The 24,342-nt window shown below is 35.9% G+C and overlaps 13 protein-coding genes across 13 annotated transcripts; 7 read left to right on the top strand and 6 right to left on the bottom strand.

Annotated features, from left to right (window-relative positions):
• Positions 1-83: 83 nt before the first annotated feature.
• Positions 84-2,576, bottom strand: BMR1_02g00195 (histidyl-tRNA synthetase; the record flags this gene model as incomplete). Its single annotated transcript, XM_012792360.1, has 1 exon — positions 84-2,576. The coding sequence occupies one exon, from the start codon at positions 2,574-2,576 to the stop codon at positions 84-86; it is 2,493 nt and encodes an 830-aa protein (XP_012647814.1).
• Positions 2,577-2,858: 282 nt separating this feature from the next.
• Positions 2,859-3,943, bottom strand: BMR1_02g00190 (23S rRNA methyltransferase; the record flags this gene model as incomplete). The annotated part of the gene is made up of 4 exons (XM_021483030.1): positions 2,859-3,037; positions 3,059-3,194; positions 3,215-3,347; positions 3,399-3,943. The coding sequence occupies 4 exons, from the start codon at positions 3,941-3,943 to the stop codon at positions 2,859-2,861; spliced, it is 993 nt and encodes a 330-aa protein (XP_021337999.1).
• A 117-nt stretch (positions 3,944-4,060) lies between these two features.
• BMR1_02g00185 (conserved Plasmodium protein, unknown function) lies at positions 4,061-4,554 on the top strand (the record flags this gene model as incomplete). The annotated part of the gene is made up of 2 exons (XM_012792358.1): positions 4,061-4,384; positions 4,405-4,554. 2 exons carry the CDS (start codon positions 4,061-4,063, stop codon positions 4,552-4,554), a joined length of 474 nt encoding a protein of 157 aa, XP_012647812.1.
• On the top strand, positions 4,797-5,384 carry BMR1_02g00180 (hypothetical protein; the record flags this gene model as incomplete). The annotated part of the gene is made up of 1 exon (XM_012792357.1): positions 4,797-5,384. The coding sequence occupies one exon, from the start codon at positions 4,797-4,799 to the stop codon at positions 5,382-5,384; it is 588 nt and encodes a 195-aa protein (XP_012647811.1).
• A 528-nt stretch (positions 5,385-5,912) lies between these two features.
• Positions 5,913-7,221, top strand: BMR1_02g00175 (Protein kinase domain; the record flags this gene model as incomplete). Its single annotated transcript, XM_021483029.1, has 7 exons — positions 5,913-6,150; positions 6,251-6,460; positions 6,481-6,614; positions 6,635-6,769; positions 6,997-7,116; positions 7,137-7,163; positions 7,186-7,221. 7 exons carry the CDS (start codon positions 5,913-5,915, stop codon positions 7,219-7,221), a joined length of 900 nt encoding a protein of 299 aa, XP_021337998.1.
• Positions 7,248-8,090, bottom strand: BMR1_02g00170 (stromal membrane-associated protein; the record flags this gene model as incomplete). Its single annotated transcript, XM_012792355.1, has 1 exon — positions 7,248-8,090. The coding sequence occupies one exon, from the start codon at positions 8,088-8,090 to the stop codon at positions 7,248-7,250; it is 843 nt and encodes a 280-aa protein (XP_012647809.1).
• On the top strand, positions 8,200-8,652 carry BMR1_02g00165 (hypothetical protein; the record flags this gene model as incomplete). Its single annotated transcript, XM_012792354.1, has 1 exon — positions 8,200-8,652. The coding sequence occupies one exon, from the start codon at positions 8,200-8,202 to the stop codon at positions 8,650-8,652; it is 453 nt and encodes a 150-aa protein (XP_012647808.1).
• BMR1_02g00160 (hypothetical protein) lies at positions 8,757-9,821 on the bottom strand (the record flags this gene model as incomplete). Its single annotated transcript, XM_021483028.1, has 3 exons — positions 8,757-8,829; positions 8,850-9,267; positions 9,374-9,821. 3 exons carry the CDS (start codon positions 9,819-9,821, stop codon positions 8,757-8,759), a joined length of 939 nt encoding a protein of 312 aa, XP_021337997.1.
• BMR1_02g00155 (conserved Plasmodium protein, unknown function) lies at positions 10,264-10,854 on the top strand (the record flags this gene model as incomplete). Its single annotated transcript, XM_012792352.2, has 1 exon — positions 10,264-10,854. The coding sequence occupies one exon, from the start codon at positions 10,264-10,266 to the stop codon at positions 10,852-10,854; it is 591 nt and encodes a 196-aa protein (XP_012647806.2).
• Positions 11,293-14,710, bottom strand: BMR1_02g00150 (conserved Plasmodium protein, unknown function; the record flags this gene model as incomplete). The annotated part of the gene is made up of 9 exons (XM_021483027.1): positions 11,293-11,960; positions 12,074-12,527; positions 12,737-12,966; positions 12,987-13,422; positions 13,443-13,598; positions 13,619-13,744; positions 14,259-14,344; positions 14,366-14,528; positions 14,552-14,710. The coding sequence occupies 9 exons, from the start codon at positions 14,708-14,710 to the stop codon at positions 11,293-11,295; spliced, it is 2,478 nt and encodes an 825-aa protein (XP_021337996.1).
• Positions 15,310-17,408, top strand: BMR1_02g00145 (protein disulfide-isomerase; the record flags this gene model as incomplete). Its single annotated transcript, XM_021483026.1, has 6 exons — positions 15,310-15,555; positions 15,578-15,936; positions 16,236-16,612; positions 16,634-16,846; positions 16,985-17,304; positions 17,325-17,408. The coding sequence occupies 6 exons, from the start codon at positions 15,310-15,312 to the stop codon at positions 17,406-17,408; spliced, it is 1,599 nt and encodes a 532-aa protein (XP_021337995.1).
• BMR1_02g00140 (Transcriptional adapter ADA2b) lies at positions 17,686-21,191 on the bottom strand (the record flags this gene model as incomplete). Its single annotated transcript, XM_021483025.1, has 4 exons — positions 17,686-18,822; positions 19,610-20,753; positions 20,777-21,071; positions 21,092-21,191. 4 exons carry the CDS (start codon positions 21,189-21,191, stop codon positions 17,686-17,688), a joined length of 2,676 nt encoding a protein of 891 aa, XP_021337994.1.
• BMR1_02g00135 (ubiquitin-like 1-activating enzyme E1 B) lies at positions 21,412-24,151 on the top strand (the record flags this gene model as incomplete). The annotated part of the gene is made up of 5 exons (XM_021483024.1): positions 21,412-21,505; positions 22,099-22,260; positions 22,281-23,203; positions 23,555-23,843; positions 23,865-24,151. 5 exons carry the CDS (start codon positions 21,412-21,414, stop codon positions 24,149-24,151), a joined length of 1,755 nt encoding a protein of 584 aa, XP_021337993.1.
• Between the last annotated feature and the right edge of the window lie 191 nt (positions 24,152-24,342).

Here is a 24,342-nt window from a genome sequence, read left to right as displayed (position 1 = left end):
TATTCATGTGGAAACATATATGAGTTCAAATAATTGATTTTTTAACAAAAATTCTTTCCATAAATAGCTCGTAACTCTGACTATTAAATATTGTCATATCCAAAACTAGCAATTTTCTGTTTCAACACCTGAACCATATTTGGTCTAGTAACCCTGGTCTGCTCCCAATCATTTCCTCCAAGCACAGACTTTTGCTTTATTATTACACTATTATCCGTCAATTCATCTGCGCCTATTATCACAACCAAAGGTACTTTAGCTGCAGTAGCCAAGTCCAGCTGTTTCTTAATTTTTGGATTCTGAAAATGAGCAAATTCAGCAGAAATATCTGCTTTCCATAGCTCACTGCAAATTTTAATTCTCTCCAAAATCATTCCATCGCCAATTGAACATACATAAACTTTAGTGTCGCGTGTTCTGTAGTCTGTGGATTTACTTTCAATGATTCTAAACAATCGTTCTACTCCTATCGATAATCCAATTGCCGGTACAGTTGTGGATGAAAATGATCCAATTAATCCATCATACCTACCTCCAGCGGCAATAGAACCGACATCTTTATTGTCTATTAGTACAGCTTCGTAGATCAATCCAGTATAGTAATCTAGGCCCCTTGCCAAACTTAGGTCAAGTACGAGTGGCGGTTCTTTGCCCATATGAAACGATAAAGTATATTGGTTAAACAGTTTTATTTCTTCAATTGCAGTTTTTGCATTTTCCAATTTGGATATTTCTGTATTTTCAAGTTGAGAAAGTACACTTGATATTGTGCCATTCAGTGATATATACCCTTTAATAGATTTAATTGACGCTTGTGATAATCCCTTCTGCATCATTTCACTTGATATATTTTCCCAAGTTTCCTTATCTAGCTTGTCTATAGAACTGGAGATTGATTTGCGTAATTGCTGAGGTACATGTGAAACTTCCAACACAGCATCCAACAACTTTCTATGCGATAATTTAACCTTAAATTCCCCAATTGAATGATGAAATGATTGTAGTATACGCCACATGATGAAAACTACTTCTGCATCTGGGATCATAGAGTCATAATCGCCTGAAATGTCGAAATCACACTGTACGAATTCCCTAAACCTCCCATTTGTCATTTGTGGATCGTCCCTCCTGTACACCTTGCCTATGTGGAACCGTTTTATCTTGTTTGATTGTTGAGAGGCTATGAATCGAGCAAATGGAATTGTCAAATCGTATCTAAGGGCTAATTGTTCTCCTCCTTGATCTTTAAGCTCAAATATAAGCTTCTGGTCATCCCCATATTTGTTCAAAAGCGTCTCCCTCAGTTCAAACACTGGTGTGTCAATTTCAACAGCTCCGTGTTGCAAAAAGATCTTCTTTATTTTGTCAAACATCATAGATCTTAGGGTCATTTGTTTGGGGCCGAAATCCTGAGTGCCCTTTGGAACCTTTGGTTTCCTCCCCATTTGGTTTTGTGGTACCAACAACTCAGCAAGCTCATTCGCCATTAAACAAAGGTTGTAATCCTTTAATAACTGTTTTTTGGTTATGAAAAATTGTTCAACCAACAAATTTCCCCTGCCAAAGCCCAATATTTGTCCAGCAGATCCATTGCCGCTCTTTTTGGAACTTTTGGACATTTGACTAGCCTTGCATATTAAGTCATTCATCACAAAATTAAGTGCTTCTATCCAATTAAAAGCCATCAATTCAATATCCCCCATTTGAGTGGTGAAACGTGATGTGCTTGGCAATTTTGGGTTAATATATGTGTTATTTGTGCCACTAATGATATTGTTTAAGTTGATAAAGTTCTGAAGTATGAATATAATGCTGTTATATATAGATGTGACATGCAGATTCAATTGGATTTTAAAAATTTGTTCAAATAAATCTTGCTGCTTAAATGTATTTATTCTGTTACCCAGAAAATTTTTACAGCTCTTTGACATCCTTTCCGCATCCATCCTAACGTTGCCAATTAATACTATTAGATCAACAATAAGCTGTTTAACATTATCACTAGTGTCTGATCCTTTTGATTTTTGTATGTATTTGCTATCTTGCAGTAGCCATTGCAAATTTCTGGAGCTAGAGGTTGAATTAGGAAAGGATTGCAATTCTGCGAATGGGATGTTCTTTACTCCGTTAATTTCACAAAGAAGGCCTAATACGCAATCAGAGTAATCAGACAATGTATTAATCAGTTTTGATATCAAAATTGACCGTCCCAAACAATCATCGGCACACGTCAAACTATTGCTAATATTATCCAAACCTTCTGCTGTTGGTGCAATGGGCTCTAAGTCATCTGCATTCAGTTGATTTAGTAGTGATTTGATATGAAGAGGGTCTCCTGCCTTAGATTTGATGCTCCTTTCTAGTGCTAATGAGGACAAAATTCTAGATACTGAATTTGAAGATGTAGAGGTTTCGCTTATGCAGTTTGCATTAGTTGTGCCAAAATCTGTTACTTCTATGCCTAATCTGGAACAAACAGCCTTATCTAGTACAATTGGACATTTTGAAATAGCTATTAGACATAGATCTTCTACTGTGAAGCCACAGAAGCCTAATGTGACAGGTAGCCGTTGCATTTTCAACTATACAGACGATTGTTTCAATAAAAAAGTAAAATGTTACTCAAATGATACATATATTTGTATATGTTAAGTATATTGCATGTATAAATAGAGTTATGGTTCAAAACCCATGTCCCATATAATTAGAACACTGGCATCATCAGGGCCTCTACTAGGGTAGGGAGAAGGCATGTAGCCATATATGGTTTATATAGGGTATAAATAACAACAGGACTAGATATAAACTAGTATAAATAAGCAATTAAAGTACAAAAATAATGTAATAACATGAATGTATTAATTTCTAATGAGCTGTGTGAGTTGATGCATTAGAATCCCACCAGCAATTGCTACGTTTAACGAATCTATCAATGAATATCCTGGCAGTGTTATTTTTTGAGCAAATTCCAATACTTGCTTTGATGGGCCATTCCCCTCGCTGCCCATAACCAAGCAGAATCCACATTCGGGGTTCACTAAATTAAACATGCAGTTACAAGTAAAATCCTTTAAATCGACCCCTTCCACATGAGCGACGAGGGGTATTAGGTTTTTTTCTTTACAAAAATTCGCCAAATCTAGAGCATCGCCCGTTCTATATGGGAATGCAAATTGGAATCCTTTAGTAATGCACTAAATGAATGAGTGCCTACGGTAACCTTCCAATCAAATTGTTTAGCGCTGTTATTCAGTACAAATAGTCCATCAAATCCCAATGATATAGCTGTGCGGGTTAGCATTCCTACATTCTGGGCGTAGCTCAGCCCATCAAGCACTAGTATTCGTCTACATAAGTTAGGCATCTAAATTGCTGTTTAAAGACATTTTTTAACTTACTTAGGATGTGTAAAATCAGTTTCGAGTGGAATGTGAGCTTCTGCAGCCACATCAGATCGGCTGAGAGCAAAAGTGGTATGCATATAAACGCGATCTATGAAATTTTGGTTGCAAAGGCACACTTTCCCGTATCTTCCACTGAAACTATTTTGGATATAATCAATTATTTGGCGATTAGTTGAGTATATCAGACCGAAATTCACTGAACTATAATTTAAAATGTTGACAATTGCTTGTGACGAAGAGATCAGGCATTTGTTCTGTGATTTTGAGAGTGTTCTGTTGATTCTCAGTCTAAAAAAATAATTTGCAACTTTTCGGTCTGGGAGAGAATTGTCAAGTGAATTACGTTTCCACCGAATGATCCTTAGTGGGCTTTTTTTGTCATGTTTGCACGATACGCTTGAGTTTACATTATTCAATTCTGGAATATTTAAATCATATGTATCAATCCATTTAGGGAATCCCTTAAATGTAGATTGGTGGCGATATGATTGGTTATGTTGCGATAATTTTGAGATAAGGCATGGAAATCCATTTTTCATTTTAAAAAATTACCACAAGCAACCAAGTTGTAGTATCGAAATTTATCGTGAAATTGACATTTATTTAAATGTTGTGGATTTCATTGGAAATTTCTAATATTTTCATGAGTCAAAATTATGTTCATAGAGACAAGTGCCGTGACACTACAAGATGTTATGATATCTATACTAGTACTAACGGTAGCTCTATTTTCACACATTACAGATTCAACTAAATTTATTAATCGCAATAAATTGACTATTCTATCGCATAACACAGTAACTAATAATATTGCTGTGAAACAGTATCATGTGTCGTTTATACCCCTTGTAATGCATGGTTCCGCGATAAATCTGGCACAGTATGAGTTAGGTGCAGTTCCTAAGAAAAAACCTTCCCATAGAAGAACAAGGATTAGGCGAGTTGCTTGGATGAAAAGAAATCCCATAACAAAATCATTGGTATGTGATAGATGACATAGCCTACAATGGTGGATTTGGCGGATATGCTAACTTACACATCGGGAACCTACACTAAAGCAAGGACAACAAGACAGAATTGGTTAAATCTCCCCAATACTAGATTGACAAAGGGGCACTTTATAGCAACAGAACTGTCTCCCCCCCTTTAGTGCACCCATAGGCATCATTATTTGGTTGCTTTCGTGACATATAATTGCATTCATTCCATTGGTTGCATTGACATATTTAACTTTAAACGCCAAATTTTTATTTTAAAATATCACAAAGTAGGTCGCAATAAATTTGCGTTTGTTATCTACACAAACATTGTATATAAATTGTCCGTGTATAATATGGTGTTTAATTCGTAAACGATTTTACTGTATATAATGTTAAATTTCACCTAATCTAGATGTTTGACTGTTGTACTGTGAAAAATAACGATGATGAATCCGTCCCTGAGTTCGAAGACATTTTGGTCAAAAAGGGTGGATTTGGGACTGGAACATCCGATGAAGTAGAAGTGGAACATCATCAAATCTTGGAACCAATTACCCAGACTAAAATTGTCGAAGTCACTAAAGAAATTATTGAGGAGAAGATCGTAGAAGTGCCGCAAGTACAAGTTGTGGAGAAGATCGTAGAAGTGGACGTCCCCGTCATCAAGTACAAACCTGTTTATAAGAAAACGCCAGTCGTTGTAGAGAAGGTTAAACATGTACCAAAGATAGTATATGAGGATAAGATCATAGAGGTTCCTCAAGTGCAATATGTTGAAAAGGAAGTTGAGGTTCCACAAATTGTTTACAAGGAGAGGATTGTAGAGGAGCCCAAGGTTATGGTTGTAGAACATGTTATACCTGTCCTTAAGGTTAAGAAGGCAGTTATGACTGCCAGAGATAAGCAAGTTCCTGAAGATATCATGCAAGAACTTGATTCTATGAACTATGCTGATGCAAATGAGGAGGAAATATCCAACGCTGCATGTTGTGCCAATTAAAGTTTTTTCTCCAATGAACTTATAATGCAGATTTAATGTATAAAATAATTGCTGTTGAGCAATTGAATTTAAATGCTTCGTTTAATGGTAGTTCTAATTTTCTTTTGTAAAAATAGTTGTTATTCCTGTTATAGTTTTAATTCGTCAGTTTATAATAATGCTACTAAAATCATGTGTAATTTGTGTTAGGTGTAGTTGGAGACTCTTTATTTGTAAAATGTAATTAATTGGGTGTATTGTGTGGTAAATATTGTTTGATTAAATGTTTTTAAATATAATTAACTCATCTAACTTTGAATTATGATTATGTATGACATACTATGTATATAGGTATAATTATATATTGGTCTGAATTATAGGTATATAAAAAAGAATTCAACAAATCTATAAATTGGCCATTAGGTGACTGATTAAATGACTTGATTTAATACATTAAATAGGATTATTTAATAGATTTTTTGATTAAATCAATAGATCGCAATAACTAGAGTAATTGTGTCTCGTTATTTACAGATCAGAGATGGATCAATGAATTGCGACTCTGTAGAACAATTCTTTTATTTGAAGGGTTATACAGTGTTAGAGTTTGTTAGTTCTTCAAAAGGGGCAGAATACTATTTATTAGTCAAATCTGATGACAATCCTACCTCAGAATCCGAGGGTGATAAAACAACAAATTCAATGAAATTATTTGCAAAATCTGTTATTATTAAAAAAAATAACGCAAAAAGGAAGTTGGGTGAAGTGGCTACGATAGTATCTTTGGGTAATCATGCAGTTTAATTTTATTTTAATTATTAATTACACAACCGTATGTTTGACTAATTACTAGTTTGAATATAGTTTTGAATAAAAACTAATACTAGGATACCATCCTAATCTAGTGGAATATGTTGATTCCTTCATAAATTACGACCGTTTGAACATTATATTCAAATACTGCGATAAGGGAAGTTTGGAGAGTATAATTAAAAATCGCAAAAAAAGACACTTTTCAGAAAAGACAATTGTCAATTGGATAACCCAGATCCTCTGTGGTATAAAAAAGATTCACGATGCTGGACTAATCCATCGAGGTTATTGCTAGTATATATAGATATAAAGGCAGATAATGTGTTATTAGATAGTGAGGGGTTGATCAAGATTTGTGATTTCGGTATTGCAAAAAAATCAGATCTTCTAAATACATTTTGCGGTACTATGAGTTATATTTCCCCAGAAATCCATCAAGTAACTTTAAATTGATGTAGAATGATGTTTATGGGCCTAAAACTGATATTTGGTCAGCGGGAGTGCTACTATATTATCTAATCAAACTTAAGCTCCCCTTCGGGTACAGGAAGAGCGAATATCAGAACATAATACGTCTAATTTGTACCCAGCAGGTAATTTAAGCTAGTATAATGACAGTATACAGCGACCTATTTAATATTGATGCTAATAGAAATATTAATTGAACACGATATTTTTAATGATATTCTATAAATTCACAATTTTAGTTAAAATATTATAATCATATAAATGATTTGTAATTTATATTTAAAATAATTTACTATGCTATGTAAAACATTAAACGTTCAGGTTTACATTTAAATATAATAATTTGACACAGTTACCGCCACTGCCTAAAGGTTATTCGATTGAATTACGCCAATTGTGCTACAAAATGTTAACCAAGCAACACGAATTGAGACCAGATGTCTATGAACTACTAAGGGAGGATATAATACAAGTAAATATACAGTAATTTAGGAGGAACTAAAAAGACACATCAAGCAAGTAAGGCATATGGATAAACTAGTTGAAGGCAGGCGAAAATAATATTAAAAATAATTAATTTCGATTATTGGTAAAACACAAGTATTAAGAACCATAATTAAAAAGTTTGGTGAAATCTATATTGCCAGAGTTGTCGATGCAAGACGGTTTAATATCATTGGCATCTGGATGTAAACCCAATTGTTCTGGATTTTTGTACATTTTAGCAATACATGCCTTAGCAGCTTCAATTTTGGCGTCCCTAATTTTGTAAACGTCGCTCAATTTTGGTATATTTTCCTCTTTTGATACATGTGTAGTTTGGTTTTCAATGTCCACATTTTTGACAATATCCACTGGATATGAGCGAGTTGTGCACGAATCAAAATTAGCAAAATTAATCTCTTTATTGTTCAACTCAATCAATGGAGCATTGGTAGAATTTGAATTAGTGTGTGACATTGTAAGGTAAGAGAAATCTGCTACAAATTCCGAATGAGGTTTGGAAAGCATAGTTTTGGCCGACGAATATACGTTCCTCGGATCTTTGCCTTGATTTACTAATACACAGGGTTCTATAAGATCATTTGAAGAGTATATTTTTTTTTCATACTTATTCCTGATCCAAATCTCCACTTTATGGGCTGACTCCCCTGGCCTGATCCTAGGTACATCATTTGGCAGCCTGCTCAAATAGTAAGAGTTGGCTATATTATTTCCTATGTATTTGAGGCATTTAATCCATTCTGGTTTTAAAGTGTCCAACGTGAGCGATTTTATCTTTGAAATATGAACGCCCAGTTTGCGATGTACTCCGCTACAGTTGATACAGATGACGACACCCAAATTGATACTCGCCCAGCGGGGCGAGTGGCAACCACAATCTGCACAAATATTATTGCCAGGAATTGCTAAAATTTCGTTTATTTCGTGACTTTTTGACCCCATCCACAATAGGCAATATTGGAGACACTATATTAGATTAGTGCTCCCACCAGTGTACTTTATGTTGGATTTCCTTGAATAATAATAATCCTTTGGATTTTTTAAATTTGATATGGACACTCCCAAATGTCCCCTATTTGAGTTGTTCAATGTAGATGAGTGCCTCGGGGAGTACAAAAATAAACCATCGCAGGAACTAATGGTAGGGCCGCTGGTGTGGCAAACACAATGGTACTACGCATCAATTCCAATCAAGGAAGATGATCCAAATCTTCTATATCGTGGCCCCGATATGATCAATTTGCTAAATCAGCCAGAAAAGAATCTTCAAATTAAACACCAAAGTGGTAGTACTTTGACTGAAATGGCCAAGAACATTTTGGCTCAACCCATAGCCTCCTTACCCAATCAACAGAGATTGATTGATGAAATAAAACAGAAGATGATTGAGGGTAACATTGGTTATGAACCTTCGCTCACTACGGGTTCAGTGGCATCTATGCCCGTATCTAATACTTCCTCTCAGAAGAAGATGTCCCTCATTAACATAGCAAGACGCAAATAACATTGTATTTTGTAATTTTTATTCCAAAACACAAATATACTAAACCCAAATGAACTAAATTGGACATAAGCTAATTCATAAATTTAGTGAATGTAGATTGTGAGCTAAGTGGTATTTCCAATGGGAAATTTATGTGTTTGGCCCAGCAAATCAACAATTCCTGTATTTTTGCTAACTCTACATGAGTTGAGCCTTACACTTCATTTAATGTTTCCATAAATTCGTCCAAAAATGATCTTAGTTTATCAATTGAGTGAGGTGGTGGTTGATTCGATATTGTTTTGGACGCAGGAGATTGTGATCTTGATAACTGCAAAAATTGACCTGACGTATCCACTAGTGTACTATCTGCATACTCCGATTTGTTATCAAATTGCTGATTAATACCTGTATCCAATGACTTCAAGTTATATGTGTAGCTTTCAAGTAACATGCTTAACTTGTCCAGCGCCTTAAATATGTCTTCCTTGGTGTTTAACTCGGGAATATTGTCTATTTCAATCCCCTTGTCCTTAGCTCTTCCGTACAGGGAATAGATTGCTTGTTTTACGTCGTTAAAACTATCGTCATACTTTCGTTTTCCCTCGATACTATTATTAATTGTGATTCCTTTAGCTATATTAATGTATTTGGAAATTTAGCATATTTACGTGCTAAATAACTTGTTTAAGTATAAAATGAAATATGTTTAAATGTAAATTTAAATATAATTATGACTAACCTGGATTAATGGTCTGTGTATGCACATCACTCAATTCTTTGTTATCAATAATATCGTCAGTATTTGGCTTAAATTTATTATTAACAGCATTGTCATCGACGCCGATATTATCACCCTTATCTATCGCATCGCTGTTGTGGTTTTTATGCGTTGTACCATTGAAATCATCAGAGTCATAAGCACCAACATAGTCATCTTTGCCTTCTTCACCAGGTTTATGTAAAAAAATTCCACTAGGGTACCAAAAATTGCGATAAATGTTATGTGTATCAGGTGAATATGTAAAATCTGGATATTCCGGGTCTTTTAACAAATGTGAAGCTCTATTTATATTAGTAGTAATTTTACTCTCGTGGAAACCATTGTACCCAATGGATATTGTGTGCTTCGGAAAGAAAAATAACAGTTGTGCACATATGTGTAAAACAACATACACGTAGATAAGCATTGGATGGATGGGGTAGGCCAATTTAGTTAAGCTGTATACTAACAGGCATTTAATAGGCTGGATTCGGTGTTTTTTGACCATTTTTTTGGTCAGGGATGCTACCAGCCTCTTATATCGTAACAGTGCTCCCAATGTAATTCACAATCGCAGCAAGAATGTCATTCATGCTTTCATTCTCTCTCACAGTAATCATTCCTCCCATTTTAGAAATGGGTTAAGGGACAACAATGGCACCCTCTCCTTTTGGGACAGAGTTAAAAGATTTTGGGGCGGAAAGGACAATTCTCAAGCTTTAAACTTTTCCAATGATAAACCTTTAGACATCGCAGTGCCACTGCTCGTAGTAGCCAAACCTCCTTATGACTCTCTGATCCATTCCTCACCCTCTGAGATATTTTCGTTATTTTCAGACAACGCGCCTCTTAGGGTAAAGGAAGCTGCAATGGCGACGGTCACAGCCTTGATAGGTACCTTATACAAGTACACCGTAGATGCTACTTTTACTACCACAACTGAAAGCCTAAATACGCTTCTAAACCAATTGCATATGACCGGATACATGCTTTGTAATGCAGAATATCGTCTATCACTCTATGAAAAGCTAAATAACGCAATCCCTCAAGATAATAGTCAGGGGGACACTCCTGAGAATGACCCGTATGAAGGGGAGGAGCGCCTGGAAGGAGGCATAAGTAGAACAGATGATTTGCTCACATTTATTAGACAACTACCAGAGGCTCAGACTAACTCATTAACTGAAAATGCGAGTGTACAGGCTATTCAAGTCTTAAAGTCGGTGGCACAAGTTGTGGTTCAGGGACTAGCTGCCAACAGCAAACAACAGTCTTCGCTGCAATTGGATTTTGTTAACAGGGGTAACAAACAATTCCTAGCGCCCATAGCTTTGCCTCTTATTACACAAAATGCAGTTTCCATTAAGCAGTTGTGTCTATGGCACTTGGCATTGGGATATACTGTGAGGCAAATTGAGGTGAGGCATCAAATACAAGAGTCCCTAGAACAAGATAGTTGATATGCATGGTTAAGGGGATTTGATTCGTACCCTCGTGATGGGGGTTTAAACTCACTGTGAACATGCTAAAATCGTGCCATTTTGCATGCTTTTTAAAAAGTTGACATTAAAAAACTTTAATGACAAAAAAGTCACTGCAACAATTATTGTCGCAATTGTCTTTATCTAAGTTAATAATGCAGGCTCTTGGCAATTGCTGCCATTCAAAATTGTTTCATATAATTCTTTTCTAAAAAACCCGATAAATAACAACCAATAGTGCGCATTCTGACATTAATTATCGTATTCGATGTAGTATAACCTCCAACTATAATAAAATCAACATCCATATAGCAACGCGTTTCCACTAGGGTGCTGATACATAATTAATATTATATGCGAATTTGTCTGCTATCTGTCCAACATATTCCAAAATTGAAAAAAGGAATCTGCTTAGGGCTATGTATTATTCTGCAAGAAGTCCAACAGGGCGCCTATCCCCCCACCCTTCTTCATCTTCCTTATAGCTTCCATCGCACGCTCATTGCCTTGCCCCTCAGCCGCATCATCCTCCGCCACACCTAAACTACTAACATTGCCATCCTTAAGCTTAATCAGGTGGTCTAATGGCAAGGGAGTATAGCCCCTGCTGCAAGGTAAATTAAAGTCGGTTGATACTATCATGGAAAGGAGGTAATCCACATTCTCAACGCTGGTTAGGTAGGAAATATCAGTGGCACTAATTGGGTTCCCTAACCCCCTTTTTGACTTATAAGATGAAATAATGGCTTCTGGAGTTGGCAGTATGCATAGTAAGTCGAAAATGGGCTTGGGAGGTGTTACTACAGAATCCAACGTGGTCAAGGAAGGAGGGAATGGGGGTCTTTGTGACGAATGTAACAAAGTTTTAGTCTCCAAGGCAGCCACTGATTTTAAATCCAATAGCGTCATCATTGATACATCTGGGCGCACAATAACTGGCAGGTTGTTAAAGTCGTACTTGCTACGTGAAATATCATCTGTGTTATCCAAACCGGAAAAGAGTTTTAGCGGTGTCGGCGTCCATTCTACACATTCTGTGAATTGGTTCCATGGTACTAAATCACACAAGCATGAAAAATCATTGTCTAAACTACAATTTGTGTGAGTTATGGGTTTCAAGTTCACAACAACACAAAGTTTTATGTGTGATACTGTGTGTTGTGAACTTAATTTACCATTAAATAGTGACTATACTTACATCCCGCTAAAATATGGGCAGAAGAAGAGCTGCCGTCTTGTGTAAGAATTTGGGCCGTGCTTAGTCCCAATTTGTACCTGACAAATGCGTCCTCAACGAACTTCAGTGTTTCTTTGCTGCCATAAAAAAATTCCATATTAAGCCAAGCCAACCAAAGCTTGATTTTAAGATTGTCTCGGGCATCGCTTTTGGACTTGTCGCCAGTGAGGCATCTAGTAGCCAGAGTTCTAGCATCATCCAATTTCCCATAGGACACTAGCAAGTAAAAATGCTGTAATGTATACTTTATGTCAAAATTCAACAGATCTTGGGCAATGTTGAGTATGTTTAGGCCGCGAGACAAGTTACTGTAGCATTGTATCTCGATCGTAGACATGTACCAGGCTAGCTGCCATGAGAAGACACCAGAGGCGTTCATTATCTTTTCTGATAAATTTCTCCACATTTCACTGCCCTGAGTTAGTAACTCTAGTAAAATTAATGTCATTCAGTATTAGGTTGGTCATGAAAAAGGTACAATGCATATGTATTTAACAATTGATGATATATAGTGCAAGTTATATATAGCAAGTTGGATGCTGAATTGGCGATAATGGTGTGAATATATATTCGAAATGGAATCTACAACTAAACGATTTTTTGCAATAATGTAATACGTCATACCTTCCACCTCCTAACGAAATTTAACAGATGAATCACCTGGAAAGCAGGCAAATCGCAAATTCTTCCACTCAGCTTCAAATGATCATCTACCTTGGTATTTATTCCAAACAGAGCCAAAATGTTGGTTGCTCCTGAAAAGTAATCCTCAAGCTTATCATCAGTAACATTGAGATCTGCAAGTTCGGTGGCAAATTTTTCCGAATAAATTGCCAAAGCTAGGCCCAAATGCGCTAAATTAGCTATGTAATACTGTGATTTGGAAGGAATTTCCCCAGCGCAATTTTTAACATTTTGACTGCGTCATCGCCCCGGCCAGAGGTTAGATTGTACTGAAAAGCATCGTACCATAGTTGGGCACAGCGAGGGAGGTAATTTAATGCATAGTAGTATGTATAAAATACTCGTTCGTTACATAATGAGGGATCTAGGCCTATAGGGTTAGATTTTTCAAACTCGATCACCTCGAGCCATCCATGCAAATTTTCATCTGCTTCATCATAACGGATTTTGGTATAGTAATCAACTAGACGATCATAGGTTATCGATGATCTAGAATATATCGCTTCATAGTCAGACATTATTTTGGATCCCGGCCCATGATCAACTCCAATGCCTCCAACAAAACGTTCAAAAGTGCAATAGGCCTCCCACACTTTGGCCATATTCAAGGTAGGCGTTCCAAGCCACTAAATTTACAAACATTTACCTTGTGAAAAAGCTTGCGTAAATATTGTACATCGCCGAATAGTGCTATGTAAGACTTCTGCTCTTCATTTCCACACAATTCGGGAGGCGCTAAACCTTTGAAAACCGACTGCTCAACCTGACTGGGGATTAGTGGTGCATTTGATATCGTGGACTCCTTAATTACTGCGAGCTTACACTAAAAAATAAGTCTGGAATCAACCCCTGTGCCACCCCAGAGGATAGAAGTGATGTGTTGTATATTTTGAGATATATTGTGGCTAATTCGCGCCACAGTGGCCCAGAACGGTGATCCAATCCAACCTACTTTATTCAACTCATTAAGTCATATAATTGTCAATTATACTTTTGAAAATAATAACAACTCGAATATTATATCGGTAATTTATATAATAAATAGCGTATTTTTGGCAAACTCGTTAATGAGTTGTATATTGTTTGTTTAATTATGCAGCATTTATTCATATTTAAGTGATTAATTCATTTTCGGTTAAAATTGTAAAAATATGTAATGATTTTTTAAAACAAAATTCTTTATATGTGTAGTAGTGGTTATTAATCAAAATTTTTTGGTTCTACATTTTGCTCATCTCACTGGGGCAAACGCAATTGTCATAATTAAACATTTATGGCATAAGTGAGTGGTTCGTTTGTTAACAACGAATTTTAGATAATTCAATAAAATCCATGGAAATCTATTGAATATAATACAAATAATCATCACAAACATAGTTATGCAAATAAGCAAACTGCGATTGGTGACAATTAAATTGCAATTTTGTTGAAAAAACTTAAATAATATAAGATGAATTATTACCTGCTCAACCGCTTTTATGATATATAAAATATACTCATGAACCGATGCCTTATGATAAAGAAATGATAAAAACCCATCATACAGGTCTATATTAAAACATCGCTTGCCATAGTTACGTGCGAAATCAAGGCCCCTAATATATGTTTGGAAAGCATTGGAGAAGTTGTTGCGATAAATGTCAAATAACGCACGTCTGTGATAAACAATTGGACTTGAAGGCCACTTTTCAATTGCTGCATCTAATAAACGTTGCGAATGTTCCGTTTCATTCTGAATATATAATGATTAATCACCACAATGAGCCAATTCCATCCTTCCTCATCATATTGGCGATCCAATAATTGTTGTGCCGAAAATTTTGCAGGTTCAGAAACGTTTGACAAATCAGAAAGGTTAGGTGGGCATAGGTGGGATACAAATAGACTCCCTGCTGATAGGACTTGGGAATCCATAGTCCCCACTAACTAGTAATATATACACTGATGCTTAGTTCGCCACATTCTTAGGTCAATTTTAATTTTACAAAATTTGTCAACGAAAACTATTTTGGGAATATTTATATTATTTTGGAATACTAACAAATTTGTCGTCATAATAATTTGATTTTTCAGTTTTGATTTGACTGACTACTGGATAATCAATTTCTCATTGAGTACGTATGTAGAATCTTATTATTGTTTATATTTTTACTTTAGTGATCACTTAATGAATCATTAATCCTATGAGTTTTTTTATATATCATAAACCTGTAATTATTATCTGCAGATTAGCCCATCTCATGATCATGGACAGACATCACAGATATACTACGTGCAATATTACTAGTGATAATCATCAGCTTGATTTCTTGCTAGAATGGTAATTGATTGTATATAATGTGTCATTGATACTGTGGTACCTAGCGAATCAAATACATATGTACAGATGATGTAATGGTTAAATACTTAATAGATGTAATTGTCTATGTGTATGGAGCTGCTTAATGCGCTTACGATTTTTTGAACAAATTAATTAATAAGACACACTGGTACGACACTATATTTGGGGTGTAATGGTGTTGAGGTGCAGTATATATGGGTTTTACGTGTTGTCGCTAGTATTTGCTACTGGAGCTTGCGGTTGGGAAGATGAGTTTAAGCATATTACTTTGCTAAATGACCACAATTTTGTGGAATTCTACAAAGATAAGGATGTAGAGAATGGTATATTCATCTTGTTCTGCTCCAAAGAAGGTTCGTGGTCCAAAATCGCACTAAAAGAATATGATATGACGGCAAAAATACTGTCCAAAACGAATGTAAATACTTCCAGTGATTCAGGTAAAATTTGGTGCTATGTTCCCGGGAGATAACGACGACTTCCCAATAAACATCGAGTTGATGCAACTTCCCAGTCTGTTTCACATACATGGAGTTGACGTAGATATTTATCGTGGGACAATTACCCACATTGAGATTATGAATTGGGTACTAATCAAAATTGTGACGGAACTAAATATCAATAATGTTGAGGCACTGGATGCTGTATTGAATGTACCTGAAAGTCATGAAGCACTGACGCTTATTGTGGCGAAGAATCAAATATTTTCAATCTCTAAATTCATTGGCACTCCTTCTGTTGTACAATTGGCTTCAATTTGTATATTCTTTTATATCGATTCTCCCAAAGTTATTGAGAGGTAGACGTCTGCATTGTACAAATCTCATAATTGTCGCAATGCATATATTTTTGTTGTTAAATACTTTCAAAGCTATTACCAATTACATATAAATATTATTATTGGCTATATTAATTGTTCAAAAGGTTATTATTTAGTTTATTCGTTAAAATACATTAAATGAATGTTATAAGTAAATTTTATTTTTATATAATAGATGATGCATTGTATTGCCAAAGCATTAATGTATAATTATATATAATCTGATTGGATATATAACCATGATAATTATCTATTTATATCATATTTCTATGATCTAGATTGGAAAAAACGATCTACCACGAGCTGGAAAATGATGACAGGGCCTTTCTGAAATCGGGTAAAAGCTACATAGTCGTCCTGCGCAAATTTAAGTATAAAAGTAAAGCTGTTGTTTATAAGAAATCACTAAACGATTTGGAAGCTATTGTTAATTTCATTAAATACGAATCTATTCCCATTATAATAGAAGCGAATTCTAGGATGTTACCCAGACTCATAGAATACGAGTATAAAGTGGTGTATATATATACCAATGAAGATGATCTTAAAAAGGTAGTCTCCATTGAGAAGATCTATAACTTCTTCAGCGATCATCACACGGATTGCGTTCTAGCGCATTTATCGTCCAATAATATCGAAAATAGCCCAATTATAAGTATTTAATAATGTGATTTAGATATGCTTGGTATAGATTTGGAGTCAGTAATCGTGGTTAGGGCAATTTGGAAAGATGTAAAGACTGGGAAGATCAGAAAATATCAGCCCCAAGATTTTGGGGAACAAGCGTTTGACTACGAACGATTTTTCATATTCATGAGGAAGCTTATTGACAATCAATTACAACCTTATTTCAAGTCCCAGCCCAGCATACCTAAGGAGATAGACACGGGTGAGTAAAATATTTTTATTAATTGTATCCCTGAATATATGCGGTTCATTTATAAACGAACTGCTAAATTACTAGTGCTAATAAATGCACACCACAAAATGGTCTACTTGCAAAACAACACGATTTATAGTGATGTAGGCCCAGTAAAAACAATAGTTGGCTCAGATTTCTACGACCGAGTACTGAACTCAAGTGAAGATGTTTTGCTGATGATATATGCCACCTGGTGTGGTCATTGCCATAAAGTGCGACCTGTTTGGCGTCAATTAGGTCTGTTGTTGCAAAATGTAAAAAATATTATCGTAGCCAAATTAGATGGAGTTAATAATGAAGTGGATGACATCTATATAACTTACTTTCCAACCATCAGAATGTACCCGCATGGGCAAAAATCACAACCTATAGATTTTAAAATGGATATTACCATAGAAAATCTACTTGACTTTGCGGAAAAAACTGTAAGTACTGTAACATTTAGGCAGGAATCGCCAAGTTTGACACAAATAATTTAATAAATTCAATTTCTCCAGAACCATTGTTCGAGAAATACACCGAGTTGTAATTGTAACTTATATTTTATAATAGCCAATTATCTAGCATAACATCTGGCTACATATGCCGACATCTACTGCTTAATCAAATTCAACGTACACATAATACCTAAATCGTATCTAATCTAAACATGATAGGGGCATAATATCCAAGACATTGTATACTACACTGTGGCATACTATATAGAATGGGTATAAATACACAGGCTGGCGATGATGTATATATATATGTTTGGTGATAATTTACAGTGAAGGTATGGCAAAACTGTCATATTTACGTTAAAGTCACTAGTGAGAATGAGGCAATGTTATATCACCCATACCAATATTACAATCCATCCCCCCCAGGTTATTCTCGGTTAGATACAATGCAATTTGGGATGCCAGCTTTGAATTCATAATTGTACATGCTGGCGCATTAAATTTTGTAGCCCGTATGGCTTTACACCACGACGAGTAGTGCTCAAAAACACTCAGCACAGTATTATCCACTTGTGGCTGTGGATTGTTTGAAAAATAACAATCCCACAGTGTTTTAGCCCTACGCTGTACTGCGCAAAAGTATGCATATTCAAATCCAAGTTTATGGATTGAAAACAATATTCTCCGTAACTTTCCACGCGCCCCTGGTAAATCCCCTGTTTCAGCAACCCAAGAGGCACGCTCTGGCTTGTAATATATTCCAATTAAATCATTTTTAACCTTTATTTGAGGCTGTATTGACTTGAAAAATTCAGTAGTATCACTCACATTCTTGTTCAATCTCTTACGCTTGGAACCAGAGAGACCGGCTGGATCCTTGTGATGTTCCGCCTGATTCACCTTATATAGTGTGGCTCGGAACTGCCCAAATTGGTGTGTTTTTAGTATGCAAATCTCGACGTCGCACTTGGTGTCAAGTGCCAATCCGGCCAATGGCAGCGGCTGGGTTATTTCCTTAAGCCGTTGCAACTTATTTCTAGTAAACTTCTGACAGGCCTGTGTAATATGCCCCTCAGTGAAACCATTTTTCTGGTAAACAATTATACGCTGATTGGATTCGCTTAGGGTTTCTGTGAATAAAGGCGCCAACTGTTCAAAATGTTCAGGCCTGGTAATGCGTTTGGTTGCAACAAATGGCTGGGGATCATCACCCCTAAGGTTCTTTGTGTGGGTATTCATCATTTGTATAGTGGCATTGCAGACGGGCTCCAACACGAAATTTTCGTTCTGAAGTGGCGTCTCGGGGGGAGGTAAACTTGATATGCTATCAAGGAGGCTCTCAAATTGTTTCTCTGATAACTTGAAATCGTTTTTGAACACAGCGCTCAGGTCCAGTGATAGTGAATCATTTTCTATCATTAGTCCCGTTTGTGGTGGCCTCCTGAAGAAACGACGGCTACCTTTACTTGTGTTTCCAAATTCAATGTTTATACGCTCAAATTGCTGCGTTAGATAGTATTGAAATGTTTATTGTACACAATGGAATTTAATATTGAATGGCTATTTATGAAAAAATTCAAAATATACAAATCATACATTAGGCATGGTTATATTGCATTATCTAGTGTGAAAGTTATACTGTGTAAGTTGAATTGAGGCTAATTGTACTTGGGAATTATAAACTGTATAGTATATATTGTTACAACAATAAACCAGTAAGACTTGCATCGTGTGTTTTTATTACATCAATACCTTGATCTCCAACGCCCCTAGTCAGCTGAGCCCTAACGTATTGGATAGGTTTAATCCCTCAGCACCTATCGTTATATCTAAGCGCCGTAAAGCTATTGCAACTGGTATATTAATTGTAGTGTTAACTGGAATTGAATGTCATACCAATAATAATTCTTTAGTATAAAATTCTACCCATTGATATGTAGTGTCCCGATTTTAGTCTTGATGCAGATATTATGAAGGTATGCTTGGAGGATGTTGTGACAGATAATGGGTGGAGTGTTAGACGTATAAATTAGAAAACCCACAAATTATATGGTAAGGTTGAGGTTGGACCCACACCGGGTATAATGTTAATAATTCCAGGATGATGGTAAAATCTTTGGTTTACGGAAACATTTGCTGATCACATAATAAGGTGGGTTACATGTGATGTTAGTGTATATATAATAGCATATGTAATAACGTACGCATTATGAAATTGTATGTAAATGGAGTGGTGTAATAATTGAAGTAAGTTTATGGGAATTGACCATTTAACATATTAACACGTTACCTTTATTTCATTAATATTGTATAAGCCCAATCTTGACCATTCCTTCAACTTATCTAACCGTTTCATTATGTCATTTCTCAATATCAATAATTTGACCATCTTCAAATGGAATTCTTTATTTTGGAATCTAAAAAGTGGAGCAATTTCATTGGCAACTTTCAACTCGTTTTCATCACTTAAGTCGCGATGGTTGATTCGAAAGCAATCAAACCAGTTACTCTTGAAGGTTTGGTACGTAGGTGCAGCAGATGGATAGGTATGTAAAGGGAAAGATCTGTGGAGGATATGCAACTTCCTAAATATCCTCTCATCTAGTCTGCTATTATACAGCTCCACCAGTCGGAGTTTCAGTTGGATTTCAGCAGGTGTATCTGTCGGGTCGAATTCCAAATCCTTAATCAGCAATTCCGCATCATTATCATGCTCATCTTCCAACTCTCTGCGGAAAGGTTGCACCCCTTGAAAAGTTGTGGTGAAATTACCGCTAGAAGAGCTTGAAAATGGCATGGAGATGTTAACTAAATTTGGTTCCCAAGCACTAGGTAAATATTCTGGGTGGGACATTGAAGGTTCCATAGCATCTTTATAAAATGCATTGCCTGATAGATTAGACTCCTTTGTGTAATCATTGATTTCCTTCTCAATCTCAGTGCTTAATATCTTCTTATTAATAACACTAGTATCATTAGAACTGGGAAGAGATTCTACTTTCGATATGTCTGGAAATGGTGCGAATTTACTCCTCAAATACACCTCATTATAATGTGCCTCGCACTCTTGGGGCGATTTTACCATTTCACTCTGACCAATAACATCATATATCATATCTGATACTTGTTTCCAATTACCAAATCCATATTTACCAATACCCTCAAGCAGGACTATTTCCTCATCCGCAGTCCAATTTTTAGTAAACAAAAAGAACTTATTGGGGCCAATAGGGATATATTTGTGACTTGGTAAATGGCCCTGATCTGCAGACCCATGGCAAGCACACTGAACACACAAATCATAATCAGGACATTCAACGCAATGTATTCTTACTCGGCCAAGAGGCAGCGATGTTTTACAATAATTGCAGTAAAAATCTATGGCATTTGGCCCAGGGTCAAATTCGGAATCTCCTGTTTCTGGATTTAACTTCCTAAATGAGTATATAATAGATACCACATAGAGTAAGTACTGTTGCCCTTGATATCCAATTTTAAGTGTTTTGAAAAGTAATTGTCCAGTTTCTCTTGTGGTTCGTTAGCTTCAGTTTTAACGTTCTGACTCTTGCCATTTCTCTCAGTTTCGCTGTAAATTGAGCTATCCACTGAACCACTAGGTGTGTGATCACTGGATATGTTTTTTATTCCATTATTGGACTTAGCGATTGAATTATCATCAAATTCCATCGAATCCGTCACATAACTCTCATTTTCCATTTCTGAGTGTGAATTCTGGTTCGATTCTTCATCGTCTAAGTGAATAGATGCGTACATTTATTTCCAAGACCTACAACAGAATTGTTTGAATTTTTACGATTATAAAATCCACCAAATCGACTCTTAGTGACCGATTTATATTTTTGCGATGGCATCGCACATTAGTTAAAACATAATGAATTTAATTCAGCGTGTGTAATTAGATTATTCGGCTCTTTTAAACGACAATAAGTAATGGTTTTAGTTTCCCTAGGCAAATATGCATAGTTTCAATGTGGCAGTTGGTTGATGTTATTGATTTATTTCCATTGATTAATTAATAATCATAATGCACGCAGTTAAACCACACAATTATACAGTTGTGACATGTGATATATGGCTTGGGCTGGTGTGCTGAACACTGAGATGGGCGTGAGGCGAGGGTCGCAGATGTCTCTGGCAGGGATCAAAATCCTTCTCTGCGGATCAGGTAGGCAATAACTCTTTGTACATTTAATAATGATTTATAATTGTATAGCTATAATAAATTTACTACATAGTACACTAAACCAATACTATAGAAAATCATTCCAACTGTTAATTTAAATCTAATAGGTCGCCATTATACATTCATTTATTGAATTTATATGTTATAACTTAAATGATTTGAATTATATAATATAAAATATCAATGAATCTACATGTAAAATTATATTTTGGGGTGTTATTGTTAGTTATATATATCACATACTGATATTTTAATGAATACTTTGTATAAATTCTGGAATTTTTGGTAACAATTTGGAGATTTTCCATAAAACTCAAATATTCTCATGCAAATTTTCAAATATGTAACTAATACATTTGTAATGACCATATTATGCATGTATAAATGTGTTTGAGTTCTGTTATATGACACATATTGACCATTTTCTAAATTTTGGAGAAAAATCATCGCTGTGACAAAACGTATTGTCCCACAATCATTCCTTATCAATTTCACTATAAGCAATTTATTGTTTAATTTCATGCAATATGTAAATAAATTGACATGAATTTGTAATATAATTATGTCTGATATAGGTGGCGTAGGCTGTGAACTGGTAAAGGACCTAATGCAATGCGGAGTGGATAATCTGACAATTTACGACTTAGACGCAGTTGACGTGTCCAATCTAAATAGACAATTTTTATTCACAAAATCTGACATAAAACGCTATAAGGCACAAGTGGCTTGTGAGAAGGGTATACCTGCGATAATTTAGCACTGGAATATAATCCTCAGGCCAATGTGAGATTCGTCATTGGCAATGTGTGTGATCTCTTCCCCAGCGATATGCAGCAGTACGACGTAGTGTTGAATGCACTAGATAATGTCGCTGCTCGGTCCCATGTTAATAAGATTTGTCTATTGTCGGATACGCCATTAATTGAATCCGGTAGTACTGGATATAATGGCCAAGTTATGCCTATAATTGGTCAAGTAAGCGCCTGTTACGATTGTAACTCTAGGCCTGTTGTTAAATCATATCCTGTTTGCACTATTAGGCAGGTGCCTAAGAAGCCAGAGCACTGTATTGCATGGGCTAGACAGCTTTTTGAGCGAATTTTCGGACCTACAGAAGAGGAGAATTTACTCTCCGACCTAAATCTACCCCCTGTACCCAAGACAAAAGATCCTGAATCTTTAACTGTATATGCAACTACTTTGTTTAAATACCTATTTTACGAGCAAATTGTTGAATTGGTTTCGTTGTTAGAAAAGACTGAAGTTGACAATTTACCTGTGCCACTATCATGCAACCACCCCACCTTGAAGCGGGGGAGGGTGGATGAAACTGAATCTAGGGATATATCTACTACAGACGGCGATGACTTTTTAGGTTGCGTTGTTGGAATTTTAACTGCAGCAACCGGTCCTAAGGTTTACGACAAAGATGACGACTTGGCCGTCGCATTCGTCGTCGCCGCCGCAAAGATGAGAATGAAGAACTTCTCCATACCCACAATATCGGATATGGAAATACAAACTATTGCGGGATCAATTATCCCTGCAATAGCTGCTACCAACGCAATTGTCGCTGCAGCTCAGGTTATGCAACTGTTTCAATTGAAGGGGTTGCCTACGAATAATGTGGATGTAATGGGAGAGGAGCCGCAACATGCTAGGTCTGGGGTATCTTACCGGGTAATAAACATTAAAAGTTAAAAATTGCTAAAATTTTCAGTTCTTTTATACGCAAATTTTGCACATGTATTATGTAAATAAATGCGATTTCTTCGATGTGTGCTGGTTATTTATGATTTTGACATAATTAACAATTATTTCAAAAACTGGAATAACTCGTGCAACGCTGCATTTAATTTGGTTGAATGTGTATTTTGTTTGTCCAAATGTTACATTGGTTTGTGCTATAATGACATATGTTTTGTGGACATTTCAGTGATTTGATGAATTGCTTTGTAAAAATTGAATATCTATGATTATTGAAAATGTTTTAAAAATTTGCCTGATTTTTGTTTTAATATATTAATTCAGACCTTGGTTGAGGGTGGCGTATCCAATGTATGGATTAAATCCTGCGTAATGGGCAGTAGACCCAGGATAGCCGGCAACTGCATGCAACCAGAAGTTATAGCTGAACCAAATGAACATTGTCCCCTTTGCCAATCAATATTTGTGTTTGTCGAGCTTAAATCCTTCGAAAGTTGGACTTTAGGTCGTTTCGTGGGGAAGATATGCCATGAGATCCTATGCGTTGATGAACCACTAATTGGTGTGGGAAGTACCAACCTATTCGACTATGAAATATATCAGGAAGATTCAGGTGACACAAAAATTTATGTAGAATATCGGAGTAACGTGGAATCTAAACCGCTCGAGTATTGGGGAATACACCCAAACAGTGTAGTAGAACTTAATGACTTGACGTCAAACATTAAAATGCAATTGGTGCTTCGTAGCGCCCATGATATACCACAAGATTTTAAAGTGATAAGGCCAGCCAACTTCTATGAACGTCTGCAGAAGATGAGGAATGCTATGCCTATTCAAGAAGTCAAAACTCATTCCCCTAAGCCAATAACACCCGATACTGCATTTGATGTCGATTCCGACAATGATGTGATTGCATAGTTATTTAAACTGTTAATGGATGTTTTGGCTGTCTTATTCTGTTGCTTTGACATATAGTCAATACAAGTGGCGTGGATATCACATATATTGCAGCCATTGACCAGTTATTGTACAATAATCAACAGTGTTCATCATCATGCCACGACGAAACGAATACCAGTACCAATGTAGCTTGACATCTTTATCGTGCT

This window comes from Babesia microti, chromosome II, assembly GCF_000691945.2.
Source record: "Babesia microti strain RI chromosome II, complete genome".
NCBI classification, from domain to species: Eukaryota; Apicomplexa; class Aconoidasida; order Piroplasmida; family Babesiidae; genus Babesia; species Babesia microti.
Note: the sequence above shows the minus strand (reverse complement) of the source record. Positions and strands in the feature narration are given on the sequence as shown.